General features: G+C 51.7%; 1 protein-coding gene across 1 annotated transcript in view; it reads left to right on the top strand.

The window, feature by feature from the left end:
- met (MET proto-oncogene, receptor tyrosine kinase) overlaps positions 1–12,005 on the top strand; it is a 39,924-nt gene extending 27,919 nt beyond the window's left edge. Inside the window, exons 6-12 of the mRNA XM_056598681.1 lie at positions 357–614; positions 4,748–4,828; positions 8,012–8,193; positions 9,016–9,125; positions 9,318–9,483; positions 9,668–9,804; positions 11,622–12,005. Of these exons, the coding sequence (XP_056454656.1) occupies positions 357–614; positions 4,748–4,828; positions 8,012–8,193; positions 9,016–9,125; positions 9,318–9,483; positions 9,668–9,804; positions 11,622–11,961 (1,274 nt within the window). The 3' untranslated portion in view covers positions 11,962–12,005. The remainder of the gene's footprint in view (positions 1–356; positions 615–4,747; positions 4,829–8,011; positions 8,194–9,015; positions 9,126–9,317; positions 9,484–9,667; positions 9,805–11,621) is intronic.
- The last annotated feature ends 4,272 nt before the right edge of the window (positions 12,006–16,277 follow it).

Raw genomic sequence — 16,277 nt, 5'->3', positions numbered from 1 at the left:
TCCATCCTGTGTGGCACCCTACAACCTACCACATCCTACATCCTACATCCTACATGCTCCATCTCCTCCTATCGTTCTCTCTCCCTCTCCCTCTCTCTCTCTCTCTCTCTCTCTCTCCCTCTCCCTCTCCCTCTCCCCCTCCCCCTCCCCCTCCCCCTCCCTCTCTCCCCTCCCCCTCCCTCTCCCTCTCTCCTCTCCCTCTCCCTCTCCCTCTCTCTCCTCTCCCTCTCTCTCCTCTCCCTCTCCCTCTCTCTCCCCCTCCCTCTCGTTCTCCCTCTCCCTCTCTCCTCTCTCTCTCTGATGTGTGTCCACACACAGCGCGACCTTTGACCTGTGACCCCTGATGTCTCCCCCAGACCAGGGCATGGAGAGACCCGAGGCGTGTCGCGGAGCCCCGCCGCCCATCTACGGGGCCAACCGGGAGCTGCTGTCCCCCAGGCTGGGGGCCCTGGGAGCGGGCCTGAGGATGGGGGCCGACGGGGAGCTGGTGGCCCCCCTGCTGGTGGCCCCCGTGCACATCGACCCGTCGCGCCTGCACCCCCAACTGCTGCAGGAGGTGCAGCACGTGGTGATCGCCCGGGACCGGCTGCTGCTCCAGCAGGTCATCGGCAGGGGTGAGGCTCAGCGCCGCTACACAGGGGCCCCCCCACAGGTGCCCCCACACAGGGGCCCCCCCACAGGGGCCCCCACACAGGGGCCCCCACACAGGGGCCCCCCCACAGGGGCCCCCCCACAGGGGCCCCCACACAGGGGCCCTCATACAGGGCCGCCACACAGGGGCCCCCATATAGGGCCGCCCCACAGGGGCCCCCATACAGGGCCCCCATACAGGGCCCCCACACAGGGGCCGCCACACAGGGGCCCCATACAGGGCCGCCACACAGGGGCCCTCACACAGGGGCCCCCATACAGGGCCCCCATACAGGGGCCCTCACACAGCACACAGGGGCCCACACACAGGGGCCCCCACACAGGGGCCCCCACACAGGGGCCCTCACACAGGGGCCCTCACACAGGGGCCCCCCCACAGGGGCCCTCACACAGCACACACACAACGTACACACAACGCACACACAACATACACACAACGTACACTAACAACACACACACAACGCACACACAACGTACACTAACAACACACTTACAGTAACAACACACACATACACTAAAACACACGTTTGCCTCGTGTGAGACGCCAGACATTACACACAACACGTTTGCAGTGTTGTGTGTTGTGCAATATATATATTGCATAACATATACTGTATGTATGTCTATATATCTATCTATATATATATATATATATATAATGTCTACACATAAACCCTATTTATAGAATATGTACACAAAAACCTGCATGACTACAAACCTACCAAACATATCAGACGATATGTGTATGATGTGTTTGAGTATGATCTTAAATCCCAGTAGTCGCAGTGGTCTGCGCTGACCCAAACCCACTGCTCCCAACGGCCCACGAAGCACGTCTAATCCCGCCTTCTTATCTTCTAACGACTCATGTTGGCGGTAAAAAATAATTGCAGAAAAGTGTTAAAGTGTTAAAGAAGCTACAAAGACTTCCTGTGTAAACCTATACATGGTCATAGGTTCACCGGCTGCGGTTAACCGCTCCATTATCCAGCCACACAATCTGACACACCGACGCAGACGGCTGCACTGTGCCGATCACTTTACCGTACGCTCACTGCCCGGGATCACATTCACACAGCCCACGAGGTAGAGCGGCAAACCCAGAGACCTACTGGAGACCCACTCTGGGATAGCTCACTAAAACCACTCCCCCTTCCCCGCCCACTTCCACCACCACCATAACCCCCACCACCACCACCACCACCTCCACCACCACCCCCACCACCACCCCCACCACCACCCACCACCACCACCCACCACCACCCACCACCACCACCACCTCCACCACCACCACCACCTCATCCCCCGGCTCCACGCCCTCCTCCTCTTCCAGAGCCCGACTCTCTGGGCAGGATTATGACAGGTTGGGTGGGGCGATGGTTGGCGGCTGGTAATCTCTGACTCCATTGTTGGGCCGAGTGGTAATGGGACACCCTCAGCCATCTGCAAAAACGGCGATGGGAGAACGGCGTGCAAGTTTAATCCCTCGCCCCCCTCCCACGCCCCTTGTGTCTGGGGCGAGTCCGGCAGGCTTTATGAGTAGTTCTAATTTAATAGAAGAAGACGCAGTCACTCCGGGGCTGCGGCGTGTTTGCTCGGTTGATATTAATGAATAAACAGCGGTGTTGGGTTTCCTGTGGCGGGGATGCAGTGTGGAGGGAACCTGTGAATAATAGACGCATGGCGCATGGTCGGTGCCACACGGCGCCCGTTATAATAGACCCTACCCGGCGCATGGTCGGTGCCACACGGCGCCCGTTATAATAGACCCTACCCGGCGCATGGTCGGTGCCACACAGCGCCCATTATAATAGACCCTACCCGGCGCATGGTCGGTGCCACACAGCGCCCGTTATAATAGACCCTACCCGGCGCATGGTCGGTGCCACACGGCGCCCGTTATAATAGACCCTACCCGGCGCATGGTCGGTGCCACACAGCGCCCGTTATAATAGACCCTACCCGGCGCATGGTCGGTGCCACACGGCGCCCGTTATAATAGACCCTACCCGGCGCATGGTCGGTGCCACACGGCGCCCGTTATAATAGACCCTACCCGGCGCATGGTCGGTGCCACACGGCGCCCATCATAATAGACCCTACCCGGCGCATGGTCGGTGCCACACAGCGCCCGTTATAATAGACCCTACCCGGCGCATGGTCGGTGCCACACGGCGCCCATCATAATAGACCCTACCCGGCGCATGGTCGGTGCCACACAGCGCCCGTTATAATAGACCCTACCCGGCGCTATGGTCGGTGCCACACAGCGCCCGTTATAATAGACCCTACCCCGGCGCATGGTCGGTGCCACACAGCGCCCGTTATAATAGACCCTACCCGGCGCATGGTCGGTGCCACAAAGCGCCCATCATAATAGACCCTACCCGGCGCATGGTCGGTGCCACACGGCGCCCGTTATAATAGACCCTACCCGGCGCATGGTCGGTGCCACACGGCGCTCGTTATAATAGACCCTACCCGGCGCATGGTCGGTGCCACACGGCGCCCGTTATAATAGACCCTACCCGGCGCATGGTCGGTGCCACACGGCGCCCGTTATAATAGACCCTACCCGGCGCATGGTCGGTGCCACACGGCGCCCGTTATAATAGACCCTACCCGGCGCATGGTCGGTGCCACACGGCGCCCGTTATAATAGACCCTACCCGGCGCATGGTCGGTGCCACACGGCGCCCGTTATAATAGACCCTACCCGGCGCATGGTCGGTGCCACACGGCGCCCGTTATCCCCGCTTTTTAGAAAAAAAACATGAAACACTTACTAATTTGTAACTAGTTCTGGCTCGTTGTTTTTGTTCAGAAACCCAACTAGAAGGAACAATAACTATAATCGAATCAAATCTGTAATGGAGTGTTGTCCTGTGTGTCCTCCTCTAACTGATGAGTGTTGTCCTGTGTCCTCCTCTAACTGATGAGTGTTGTCCTGTGTGTCCTCCTCTAACTGATGAGTGTTGTCCTGTGTGTCCTCTAACTGATGAGTGTTGTCCTGTGTGTCCTCTAACTGATGAGTGTTGTCCTGTGTGTCCTCCTCTAACTGATGAGTGTTGTCCTGTGTCCTCCTCTAACTGATGAGTGTTGTCCTGTGTGTCCTCCTCTAACTGATGAGTGTTGTCCTGTGTCCTCCTCTAACTGATGAGTGTTGTCCTGTGTCCTCCTCTAACTGATGAGTGTTGTCCTGTGTGTCCTCCTCTAACTGATGAGTGTTGTCCTGTGTGTCCTCTAACTGATGAGTGTTGTCCTGTGTGTCCTCCTCTAACTGATGAGTGTTGTCCTGTGTCCTCCTCTAACTGATGAGTGTTGTCCTGTGTGTCCTCTAACTGATGAGTGTTGTCCTGTGTGTCCTCTAACTGATGAGTGTTGTCCTGTGTGTCCTCCTCTAACTGATGAGTGTTGTCCTGTGTCCTCCTCTAACTGATGAGTGTTGTCCTGTGTCCTCCTCTAACTGATGAGTGTTGTCCTGTGTGTCCTCCTCTAACTGATGAGTGTTGTCCTGTGTCCTCCTCTAACTGATGAGTGTTGTCCTGTGTCCTCCTCTAACTGATGAGTGTTGTCCTGTGTGTCCTCCTCTAACTGATGAGTGTTGTCCTGTGTGTCCTCTAACTGATGAGTGTTGTCCTGTGTGTCCTCCTCTAACTGATGAGTGTTGTCCTGCGTGTCCTCCTCTAACTGATGAGTGTTGTCCTGTGTCCTCCTCTAACTGATGAGTGTTGTCCTGTGTGTCCTCTAACTGATGAGTGTTGTCCTGTGTCCTCCTCTAACTGATGAGTGTTGTCCTGTGTGTCCTCCTCTAACTGATGAGTGTTGTCCTGTGTCCTCCTCTAACTGATGAGTGTTGTCCTGTGTGTCCTCTAACTGATGAGTGTTGTCCTGTGTGTCCTCCTCTAACTGATGAGTGTTGTCCTGTGTGTCCTCTAACTGATGAGTGTTGTCCTGTGTGTCCTCTAACTGATGAGTGTTGTCCTGTGTCCTCCTCTAACTGATGAGTGTTGTCCTGTGTGTCCTCCTCTAACTGATGAGTGTTGTCCTGTGTGTCCTCCTCTAACTGATGAGTGTTGCCCGCTGTCTCCTCCAGGACACTTCGGCTGTGTGTTCCACGGCACGCTGCTGGAGGCCGACGGTCAGAAGCAGCACTGCGCGGTCAAGTCCTTGAACCGTAAGTAAAAACACACAACTCACCAGTGAGGCGAAGCCCTTAAGCACACAAACACATGCATGCACGGCATTGCACGCACACATGGGTCATGCACACGTTCACACACACACACACACACACACACACACAAACTGACACACACCCGCAGTCATGCACACGTTCACACACTAACACACACACACACACACACACACACACACACACACACACACACACACACACACACACAGACAGAGGCACACACAGACACACACACAGACACACACACAGACACAGACACACACACACACACACACAGACACACACAGACACAGACACAGACACACACACACACACACACACACACACACACACACACACACACACACACACACACACACACACACACACACACACACACACACAAAGAGACACAGACACACACACACAGACACAGACAGAGACACAGACACACGCTTGCACAAATGCCCGACAGAAACACATAAAATCCAAACTGCACTTGGTCCAGATCCGTGCAGACGGTGATCTCGGCCGCTATACGTCTATCTTGGATCTCAGGGCTCTGATGTGATCTCACAGGACCAGCGGCGACTCTGAGCGCGTTCTAGCAGCCTGAGATGATGATGATGATGATGATGATGCTGATGATGATGATGATGATGCTGATGATGATGGATGAGCTTCGAGGGCGTGGATGCCATCAGGGTCCTCCCTAATCATATCAGCTGTCACACTCTGGGAGCTGGGAGATTAATGCCCAAATGATAGAAAGGCATAAAAAGGCGAGCAGTACCTACCATCAGCGACCCCCGACCCTCCAACCAGTCCCAGGAGGCGCCCTTCCCCTGGGGGTTGGACCTCTTATTGGGCTCAGTGATTCCCCCAGAGGGGGGGCCTTCCCCTGGGGGTTGGACCTCTTATTGGGCTCAGTGATTCCCCCAGAGTGGGGGCCTTCGCTGTGGGGTTCGTCAGTCGCTGGATGGTTTGCTCTTAACCTCACCCAAGGGGAGATTCAACACCGAACACAAAGACACAGAGGAGGAGCACGCCTTCCTGGGGCTTCTGCACTAGAGATGATAAGCAGAGATGTCATAATATAGCATTCATATTCCTACAGATATATATATATTAGAGCTGTCAGTTAAACGCGTTATTAACGTGCGCAACTTCATCCGCGATGAGGGACACGTAAGGGACACACACGCGTGTAGAGACACCACACGCCTGTAGAGACACCACACGCCTGTAGAGACACCACACGCCTGTAGAGACACCACACGCGTGTAGAGACACCACACGCCTGTAGAGACACCACACGCCTGTAGAGACACCACACGCCTGTAGAGACACTACACGCCTGACACTACACGCCTGTAGAGACGATACACGGGTGTAGTGTCTACACGGGGACTCTGTTTGGGTCACGGGTTTGTTTGGCTACCAGATATTTCCTATCAGGGCGTTATTAACGGCGTTAACGCAAACCAAATTTAACGGCGTTAAATTTTTTATCGCGTGATTAACGCAATTATTGTATTAAAAAAAAATTAATAAAAAAATTCTTTGGCTCAAAACAAAGAAGCAGTAGCCTGACTGCTTTATTCAAATTACATTTGTTCAAAGCAGTCGTTTAATTGCACTATGGGCTCTTTTTTTGTATCGTCCTGTTTTGATCAGTATATGCCAATGTTGTTATCAATAAAAAATCATTTGCACAAGGCAAGCCGATGCACTTCACCATGTTGATAAGAGAATTAAAATGAGAAGAATTATGGGACAAAAAAATCAAGGGATATTTAGCATAGAAAAAGAATTATGACATTAATGCGATTAATCACGATTAAATATTTTAATCGCTTGACAGCTCTAATATATCTATATAATATATAGATACATAATATATAGATATATATATCCATGGGGAGACGAGACGGAGGCCTGCCGTGCAGGTTCAATCGGTTCCCCCTTGATGATAAACGCTCTCTGTCCGTACATCAAAACATTGCGCTGCTCAAACTGAGAGCGTTTGTTGGAGAGCGTCTCTGGTCTCCCGCCCTGGGGGGGGGGGTGGGCTGATCAGAGCCCCGCCCTGGGGGGGGGGGGGGCTGATCAGAGCACCAGCCTCTAACCACATTACGGCCTCTCAGCGAGGCTAAAGTACCATGACACCACGCGCTGAGATGGGATTGGTTAATGGGAATCCGCTGCAGGTTGCTCGGCGGTGGTGGTGGTGGGGGTGGGGGTGGGGGCTCCTGGGGGTGGGGAGGGGCTACTGGGGGGGGTGGGGGCTACTGGGGGGGTTGGGGGGGGTACTGGAACACTGGCTGTATCAGCAGCTTCGGTACTCCGGCTCTGGGCTGGGAGAATGACCGCTCCCGCCCAAGGAGACTCTCTGCGCTGGAGACATTAAATTGATCTGCTCCTCACAGATGATCTCACTCTTGACTTCACCTGGTCCACTGCGCCCTCCCCCACTCACACACTCACCCGCCACTCTTTGTTGAGCCTATTAATCCTGCTGGAACAAAAGGCTCTCTGGCTAATGAGTGGACTACTATTTGATTCACTTGGCTTCCCTCTCGATTAGTGGGTTCTTGTTTTTTAAATGAATGGTTAATGAGCTACAAGGTTACTCCGTATCTACTGTAGGCTATTATCGACCCTTTTCCCAGTGATGTCATCATAGGACAAACACACCTCAGGGAAAACTTTGTTTTACCAACGTTATCCTGACAGTTTAAATTATAAGAGCGGTATGTCAGGTGTAACAATGGGCATTGTAGGTTGAAGGTGTCTCTCTCTAATCTCTGTTATTCCTTTCATCCCCTTCCTCCTCTTTCTCCTCATCTTCCACCCTCCCTCCTCTCTCCTCTCTCCCCTCTCCTCCCCCCCACTCCCCTCTCCTCCTCCCCTCTCCTCCTCCCCCTCTCCCCCCTCCCTCTCTCCCCTCTCCCCTCTCCTCCTTCCCTCTCCTCCTCCCCTCTCCCCTCTCCTCCTCCCCTCTCCTCCTCCCCCTCTCCCCTCTGCTCCTCCCCCTCTCCTCCTCCCCCACTCCCCTCTCCTCCTCCCCTCTCCTCCTCCCCCTCTCCCCCTCCCTCTCTCCCCTCTCCCCCTCCTCCTCCTCTCCTCCCCCTCTCCCCTCTGCTCCTCCCCCTCTCCTCCTCCCCCCTCCTCCCCCTCCAGGCATCACCGACCTGGAGGAGGTCTCTCAGTTCCTGAAGGAGGGGATCATCATGAAGGACTTCAGCCACCCCAACGTGCTCTCCCTGCTGGGCATCTGCCTGCCCCCCGAGGGGTCCCCCCTGGTGGTCCTGCCCTACATGAAGCACGGAGACCTGCGCAACTTCATCCGCGATGAGGGACACGTAAGGGACACACACGCGTGTAGAGACACCACACGCCTGTAGAGACACCACACGCCTGTAGAGACACCACACGCCTGTAGAGACACCACACGCCTGTAGAGACACCACACGCCTGTAGAGACACCACACGCCTGTAGAGACACCACACGCCTGTAGAGACACCACACGCCTGTAGAGACACTACACGCCTGACACTACACGCCTGTAGAGACGATACACGGGTGTAGTGTCTACACGGGGACTCTGTTTGGGTCACGGGTTTGTTTGGCTACCAGATATTTCCTATCAGGGCAACGTCCTTCTGTTCTTGCTACATTAGTTTCATATGAAGAGTTAGGAACACATAGCTTTACAAGAACATAACTTAATCTGAGTTGTATTAATTCCCAAGAAAAATACATTACAATACAAATACACACACAAGCATTCGCACACACACACACACACACACACACACACACACACACACACACACACACACACACACACACACACACACACACACACACACACACACACACACACACACACACACACACACACACACACACACACTGTGTGCGCTCCATAAGGAAGGAGGTCTGGTGGCTCAGCGGTCTGTACCACTTTGTTACCTGAAACTCACTGGAAACCAAGATCCTCACACACGACTACACACATACAAGGTGCAAAGACACACACACCTCAACATATACATATGCACCTAATATCTACAAAAAGATGGCACTCCAAGCTCATCATCTCCAGTGTCTGCGCTCCAGCCTGCCGATTGGCCCAGCCTGATTCGTACGTTGGTTCTGACCGTGGTTGTGTTTCTACCAGAACCCGACGGTGAAGGACCTGATGGGCTTCGGGCTGCAGGTGGCTCGCGGTATGGAGTATCTGGCCAGCCAGAAGTTTGTCCACCGCGACCTGGCCGCCAGAAACTGCATGTGAGTGAACCAGAGACAGCCATCAAAAGGGTTGATTAGCGGACAGCCAGGGGGACCCACTTAGGAGAGGACGGACTAAAGGGTAGAGAGTCATTATTCTCTGGCTAAACCTGTTTCTTTGTGTGTGTGTGTGTGTGTGTGTGTGTGTGTGTGTGTGTGTGTGTGTGTGCGTGTGCGTGTGTGTGTTTCCAGGCTGGATGAGAGCTTCGTAGTCAAAGTGGCAGACTTCGGTCTGGCGCGTGACGTCTATGATAAGGAATACTACAGCGTCCACAATAAAAACGCGGTGAAGCTACCCGTGAAATGGATGGCTCTGGAGAGCCTGCAGACACACAAGTTCACCACCAAGTCTGACGTGGTGAGGAGGACCCACACGCCAACACCCACGGCAACACACACACCATGGCGTATATGTACAAACACGTTTACATGCCAATAACATGGGACACACGAGTGCAACGTTGCAACACACAAACAAAAATGATCCCATATCACTTATCTTTTTTGGTTAATCTAGCGATTTTTTCTTTGTTTCCAAACAGTGGTCGTTTGGTGTGTTGCTATGGGAACTCATGACCCGCGGAGCCCCGCCCTACTCCGACGTGAACTCGTTCGACATCACGGTGTACCTGATGCAAGGCAGAAGGCTGCTTCAGCCAGAGTTCTGCCCTGATGCCCTGTGAGTCTCTCTCCCTCTCTCTCTCGCTCTCTCTCCCCCTCTCTCTCCCTCTCTCTATCTCTCTCTCGCTCACTCTCTCGCTCTCTCGCTCTATCTCTCTCGCTCTCTCGCTCTCTCTCTCTCCCTCTCTGTCTCTGTCTCTTTCTCTCTCTCTCTCGCTCTCTCGCTCTCTCGCTCTCTCTCGCTCTCTCTCTTGCTCTCTCTCTCGCTCTCTCTCTCTCTCTCTGACTCTGTCTATGTCTCTCTCTCTCTCTCTCTCTCTCTCTCTCTCTCTCTCTCTCTCTCTCTCTTCCTCACAAGCAGACACACTAACACACAAAAAGCAATTTGCTTGCTGAAAGACAACAAGGTCAGATACGGATATAAACATGATACATAATATTGCGGACAGGAACACAATACATACATACACACACACATATATGGACACATCCCACATTCAAACTGATACTCCTTGACTTGAAGACTTGAAGTGAGCACACACACACACACACACACACACACACACACACACACACACACACACACACACACACACACACACACACACACACACACACAACCACACACACACACACACACACACACACACACACACACACACACACACACACACACACACACACACACACACACACACTTCTTGGCCTTTCTTTGACCTTGTCCAGAGAGTAGAGTCATGGCTGACTGAGTTTTTCAGAAACAAACTGCCCTCCTCCCCCAAGGTATTTAAACTGACTGAGAGAGAGAGAGAGAGAGAGAGTGTAAAGAATAGCAACCAAATGGCAGTACAGCAGAGGAGGAATGCCCTGGTGGAGACGGCCTGGGAGTAGGGATGTTAGACAAGCAGCAGAAGACGTGATGGATATATATTCCACGCGGGGGGACCATAGATCGCCCAGACTAAGCCCCAATATCCTCCAGTATCGCAAACAGGCTGAGTGTAGTCTCAGATCTAACGCACCCGGGTCAAACACCGTCTGACACAGATACGGCTTTATTCTTCCCAGGTGTGATTGAGGTGGACCTCTATTAGCTAGGAGAGGCAGGAGATTGGCCGGGCAGCCTTGGGAGCCGGGATTGTGGAGGGAGAAGCCGTTTGAAGGCCTGTGATGACTGATGTGTGGTATCTGTGGAGGGAGGCTACTACTGTACAACGTTTCTCAGGTCATAAATTAGACGTCCTTGCAGGAAACCCAGGCTGATTCATCGTTGCAAAATGTTCACCGCCGGTGATTGCAGACACGGCAAGCTAGCATTTGCTCTGCCCATAAGCGGCTCCATCCCGCAGCAACGCCGTGACCTCTGCGTGGTCCTGCGCTCACAGGCTAATGGAGCTGTTTGCTCTGGCTAGCGGGACTATTACAGGCCTTTTGAAGCACAGGTGAATGATGCTGTATCGATTTGATGGGGAATCATGGCGACGTTAGAGTTCCACAAACTACCCCTACTTTTGTGTGTTTTGCCGCTATTTTAAAACACTTGTCGCAATGAAGTCGAATATATCTTTGGAATATACATGCATCCTTGAATTCTATGCTATAATAGCGACCACCATGCTATGCTGTCCTCTAGCCCCTCTGTCCGTAGATATGTATCATTTTCTATGGGTTAAAGGCGAGGTTTGTTTCGACCGGTGGGGATTGATGGTGTCTCATTGATTGAAAGGAGTTCCTTGTCGTCCCTTTTTCACCACAAAGTATTAATTAATGGAATCTTCAGTGAGACAACAAAGGTTCATGGAGGGAGGAGGTATACAGAGTGTATCCGCTGATGTCGTTTGTGATACATGGACTGATGAGGACTCGACCCCCCAGGTACACGGTGATGGTGGAGTGCTGGCACCCCAGGCTGGAGCGCCGCCCCACCTTCTCTGAGCTGGTGGCCCGCATCTCCGGCATCTTCTCCAGCTTCAGCGGCGAGCACTACGTCCTCCTCAACACCACCTACGTCAACCTGGACAAGATGAGCCCCTACCCTCCCCTCCTCTCCCCCACCTCCCCGTACCCCCGCACCTCCACCTCCTCCTTCTCCTCCGCCTCCTCCTCCTCCCACTACCCCTCCGCCGACCCCTACCCCGCCGCCAGCGCCTCCACCTCCCTGCCCGACCCGTCCCACGCCCTGCTGCAGCGCCCCCACCTGGCCTGCTGCACCTGACCGCTAGGGGGGGCCTGGTTAGCCGAATATGGTAACAGGAAGAGAGAGAGAGAGAGAGAGAGAGAGAGAGAGAGAGAGAGAGAGAGAGAGAGAGAGAGAGAGAGAGAGAGAGAGAGAGAGAGAGAGAGAGAGAGAGAGAGAGAGAGAGAGAGAGAGAGAGAGAGAGAGAGAGACGGATGACCTCAGAGAAAGGATAGAGATGACAAACCGAAGGCTGGACGCTGGAGACGGGGCCTTGTGCGAGGCCTAGGACTCACTGGAGGCGGGGCCTTGTGCGAGGCCTAGGACTCACTGGAGGCGGGGCCTTGTGCGAGGCCTAGGACTCACTGGAGGCGGGGCCTTGTGCGAGGCCTAGGACTCACTGGAGGCGGAGCCTTGTGCGAGGCCTAGGACTCACTGGAGGCGGGGCCTTGTGCGAGGCCTAGGACTCACTGGAGGCGGGGCCTTGTTCGAGGCCTAGGACTCACTGGAGGCGGGGCCTTGTGCGAGGCCTAGGACTCACTGGAGGCGGGGCCTTGTGCGAGGCCTAGGACTCACTGGAGGCGGGGCCTTGTGCGAGGCCTAGGACACACTGCTGTACATAAACGGTGTCACACTGTAACGCAGACGGGTCGCCGTGGCTACGACTGCTCACTGGGTGTACATAATGACCATTAACCTGCCTCGTGCGTTTTCCAAAACTGTGACAGGCACAGGCCGAGCCGAACACTCACCTGAAGGAACTCGCACTCCCGAGAAAACCCTCTGACCCCTCGGTGACCCCGAGGAACGAAAGGTCGGCTCTCTTGTGGTTTACCTACAAGACAATTACACGGCAAGGAGGGACTCCTCCTCGTACCAGCGGACAAAGCCACTGTCTCACAAGCACAAAGGCCTGGAAACATCACACCCCCGGCCAACGCGTCGCAATGTCTGCTGCTCAGCCCGGCCTGGGTTGGGTGGGGGCGGCGGGGTGGGGGGGGCGCGGGGGGCGGGGCACGGGGGGCGGGGTGGGGGCGGCGGGGTGGGGGGCGGGGGGGGCGCGGGGGGTGGGGGCGGCGGGGTGGGGGGGGCGCGGGGTGGGGCGCGGGGATGGCCCGGGTAATGCAAGGTGGGGTTCCTTTCTCTTCGTCCCTGGGTGGCATGTGTTCCGATACGGCACAGATCTATCTTTTCCTTTAAGCTGTCTCGCCGTTAATGTGAATGGCCGACAAATGGCCGTGTCATGAATGGCACTGCCTGCTGAATTCATAGACAGATACGCACACACACAAACACACACACACACACACACACACACACACACACACACACACACACACACACACACACACACACACACACACACACACAAACACCTACTCTTCGAATGATGCAAATTCTCTTTTATTATGAAGCTCAGTACTGTGTTTGTATGTGTGTGTGTGTGTGAGTGTGCGTGTATGAGATTGTGTGTGCATGCTTGAAAAGAGAGTGTGTATGTGTGTTTGGATGCGGGCGGTTTCTGTTGCTTCCTCCTTGATCTCTGGATGCTATACGTGTATAATTATCTCCTGCATTCCGTGAGTTTGATGCTGTAGGAGGAACCTCTCACGTGTGACTCACCTATGTGGAATCAACAGATGTTTCCAAGAAAGAAAAGAGTTGAGTCTTTTCTCCGGAACTGACTTATTTTCTCTACTAAAGAACACTTTAAGTTGAAACAGCCCATCACCATGTCGACACATTACATGTCAAAACAGTGAGCGTCTGACAACAAGTAGAAGCTTGTAGGGTTGGAGAGGAGAAACAACGGCAGCCACACGCCGTTTTATTACGCCTGATGGAAAGTATGTCTCTATTGAAGTTTGATGGTCAATTGCCAAAAACTTTGTTTTATTCAAGATTCTTGTTTTAACATTAATGACCTGCTGTTAGGTGTGACGAATGAACAAGATAAAAGATTCTGAAGTATAAAGGCCGGATGACGTGAGGTAACCTTAAACCTCCATTCCGTAATGCTGCCCTGCCAAGGTATTCTTGGTTGCCATGGTTGCCATGGTTGTGCATGTGCATTACAGCAACAACATGAGTGCCCCGAATCTTGATGTTGTTAATTGAACGTTCGATACATCAAAGTAATTTTACCCCTCAGAACAAACTTATGATTTACTTTGAGTCCACACATCTCTCAGTACGAAAATATCATATTTTTTATATTCAGTCATATTCCAAAATCCTGAATCATTTAACAATGAATGCATACCATTCATTGGTAAATCATTGAATTTAATTACTTTGGTAATTGTAAATATCAACATGAACTAGGTGAATATAATCCGACTCTAACCCAACCAGGGGGATATGTAGTGGTATCTGGACAGCTTCAGGTCTGGATCCTTTGTTTATTTCAGAAGGTCAACCTAAGAGTAAAAGATCACCCCCTTTACTTCCTTGATTTTGCTAGATGCTTAATACATCTTTTTATATATATGTTACATCTTCTTATATATATGTACAAACCCTCACTTGAGACTTGCCTATGCTATCAGTGACAGCCATCCTCAGCTGTCATTAACAACATCTGGGTGTTCATGACAGACGTGTAGCCTTTATGAAGGAACAGTTCATGGATGAGACGGTTTCCTTTTCGACCTATGTACATTGTTTGTTGTTGTTTTGTTTGTGTATATATACATCTATATTTTCTATGGCTGCTGATGTGATGAGGGCCATTGACGGACAGGTATGAATGTTTGCTATGACAAGAAAATTGCTGTACTATATTTTTGTATCCTAATGAGCCTTGAGTTGAAAGTGATGCCATACTGAGAAACGGTTTGCTAGGGAGTGAACGTTGCTTCATACAAATAAGAATGCCACCAAATAAATCCTTTCCTGTTCGACAAACCACTGCCATTTTGTAAATACCTTGACAGGATTGTGTCTGCTTGTGTGAACTGTACGCTGCCGTATTGCTTTACTTATCAACCCATGTGTTTGTATCACTTTTTGTGTGTCGTAAGTACGTCACATTAGTACAAGCGTTTGAAAATAAAATAATAAGAGTTGAATAAACTGGATGTGTGTGTCTGCGAGTTCAAACTCACAGTAGCTCATGGTGCCACATGCTCGTTACTGTTCTGTGTATATCTGTGCGTGTGCTCCAGGATTTAGCTGTTGTCCGTTATATTTCCCGATGGTACATGCTATGTGATGTCCGAAGTTCCTCAGTGTAATAAAAATATATCATCACAGAGCTTCTGCACGTTGTACGTTTTGTTCACAAGGCCAACAACCCATAATAGTTCATAATAATGCATTTTATTATGAAACAGACCTGTCCATAAGGCAGGCTTATAATGTGGCTGCATGGCATATGTAATCATGGTACCCATTTAAGCTCAAATTGCTACCTGCCCAAGAAGGTCCTTTATTTGTTTCCAGAAGGCAAGAAGAATTTGGCCATATGCTCGTCTCTCCCCCAATGAGTTGCAAACCTTTATCTTCTGTAAATATCAGGGCTTGTAGGCGTAGCAACATGCTCAGCAGAGCTCGGAAACATTTTAAATGTTTTATCTTCCTCATTCCTCAGCACTCGATATTATTTTATAAGAGCATCATTTCACTTTTTGTATCGAGTGTTCAACCTTTTCCAGCGGGAATCCTCCCCTGTTTGTATTGGAAACATGAACAGGATATTAAACAATGACAATGTAAAAGAGAACACTGGTGCTTTAAACACGTAAACAGTCTCCCTCTTTCTGCCCCTCTCTCCCACTAATGGCAGTGTAGTGGCATTCCCTTTGGATATCAAAAGAGGCACTAACTAACTGTAGGCAGAGTGACTTTAGTCTGACGCGAATCACAGGAGATGTAATCCTGTGTAAAACGTTTACTGAACAAAGGTTAATTCACATTGTGTCTCACATTATTAAAACAACGTTCTCCTGTGCCTACGCAGTCCTCTGCCCTGCCATACCTGATGCTACTCGTTAAACTGAATGGAGCACCAACTGTAAACATCAGTAAAGTACAGCCGCTGGTTAGCCTTAGTCACTTGGTGAATCAACAGCTCTGAAATGCCTATCCAGCTTATTATAACACACACACACACGCACACACACACAAATAAATACAAACACAAACACACGCACACACACACACACACACACAAATAAATACATACACAGACACACGCACGCACACACACACACACAAACACATACGCACACACACACACACATAAATACATACACAAACACATAAACACGCAGTCACACACGCACACACACAAATAAATACATACACAAACACACGCACACACATGTACGCACGCACGCACACACACACAAACA

Source organism: Gadus chalcogrammus, chromosome 9, assembly GCF_026213295.1.
Source record: "Gadus chalcogrammus isolate NIFS_2021 chromosome 9, NIFS_Gcha_1.0, whole genome shotgun sequence".
NCBI classification, from domain to species: domain Eukaryota; kingdom Metazoa; phylum Chordata; class Actinopteri; order Gadiformes; family Gadidae; genus Gadus; species Gadus chalcogrammus.
The sequence above is the reverse complement of the archived record's forward strand: the minus strand, read 5'-3'. Positions and strand labels throughout refer to the sequence as shown.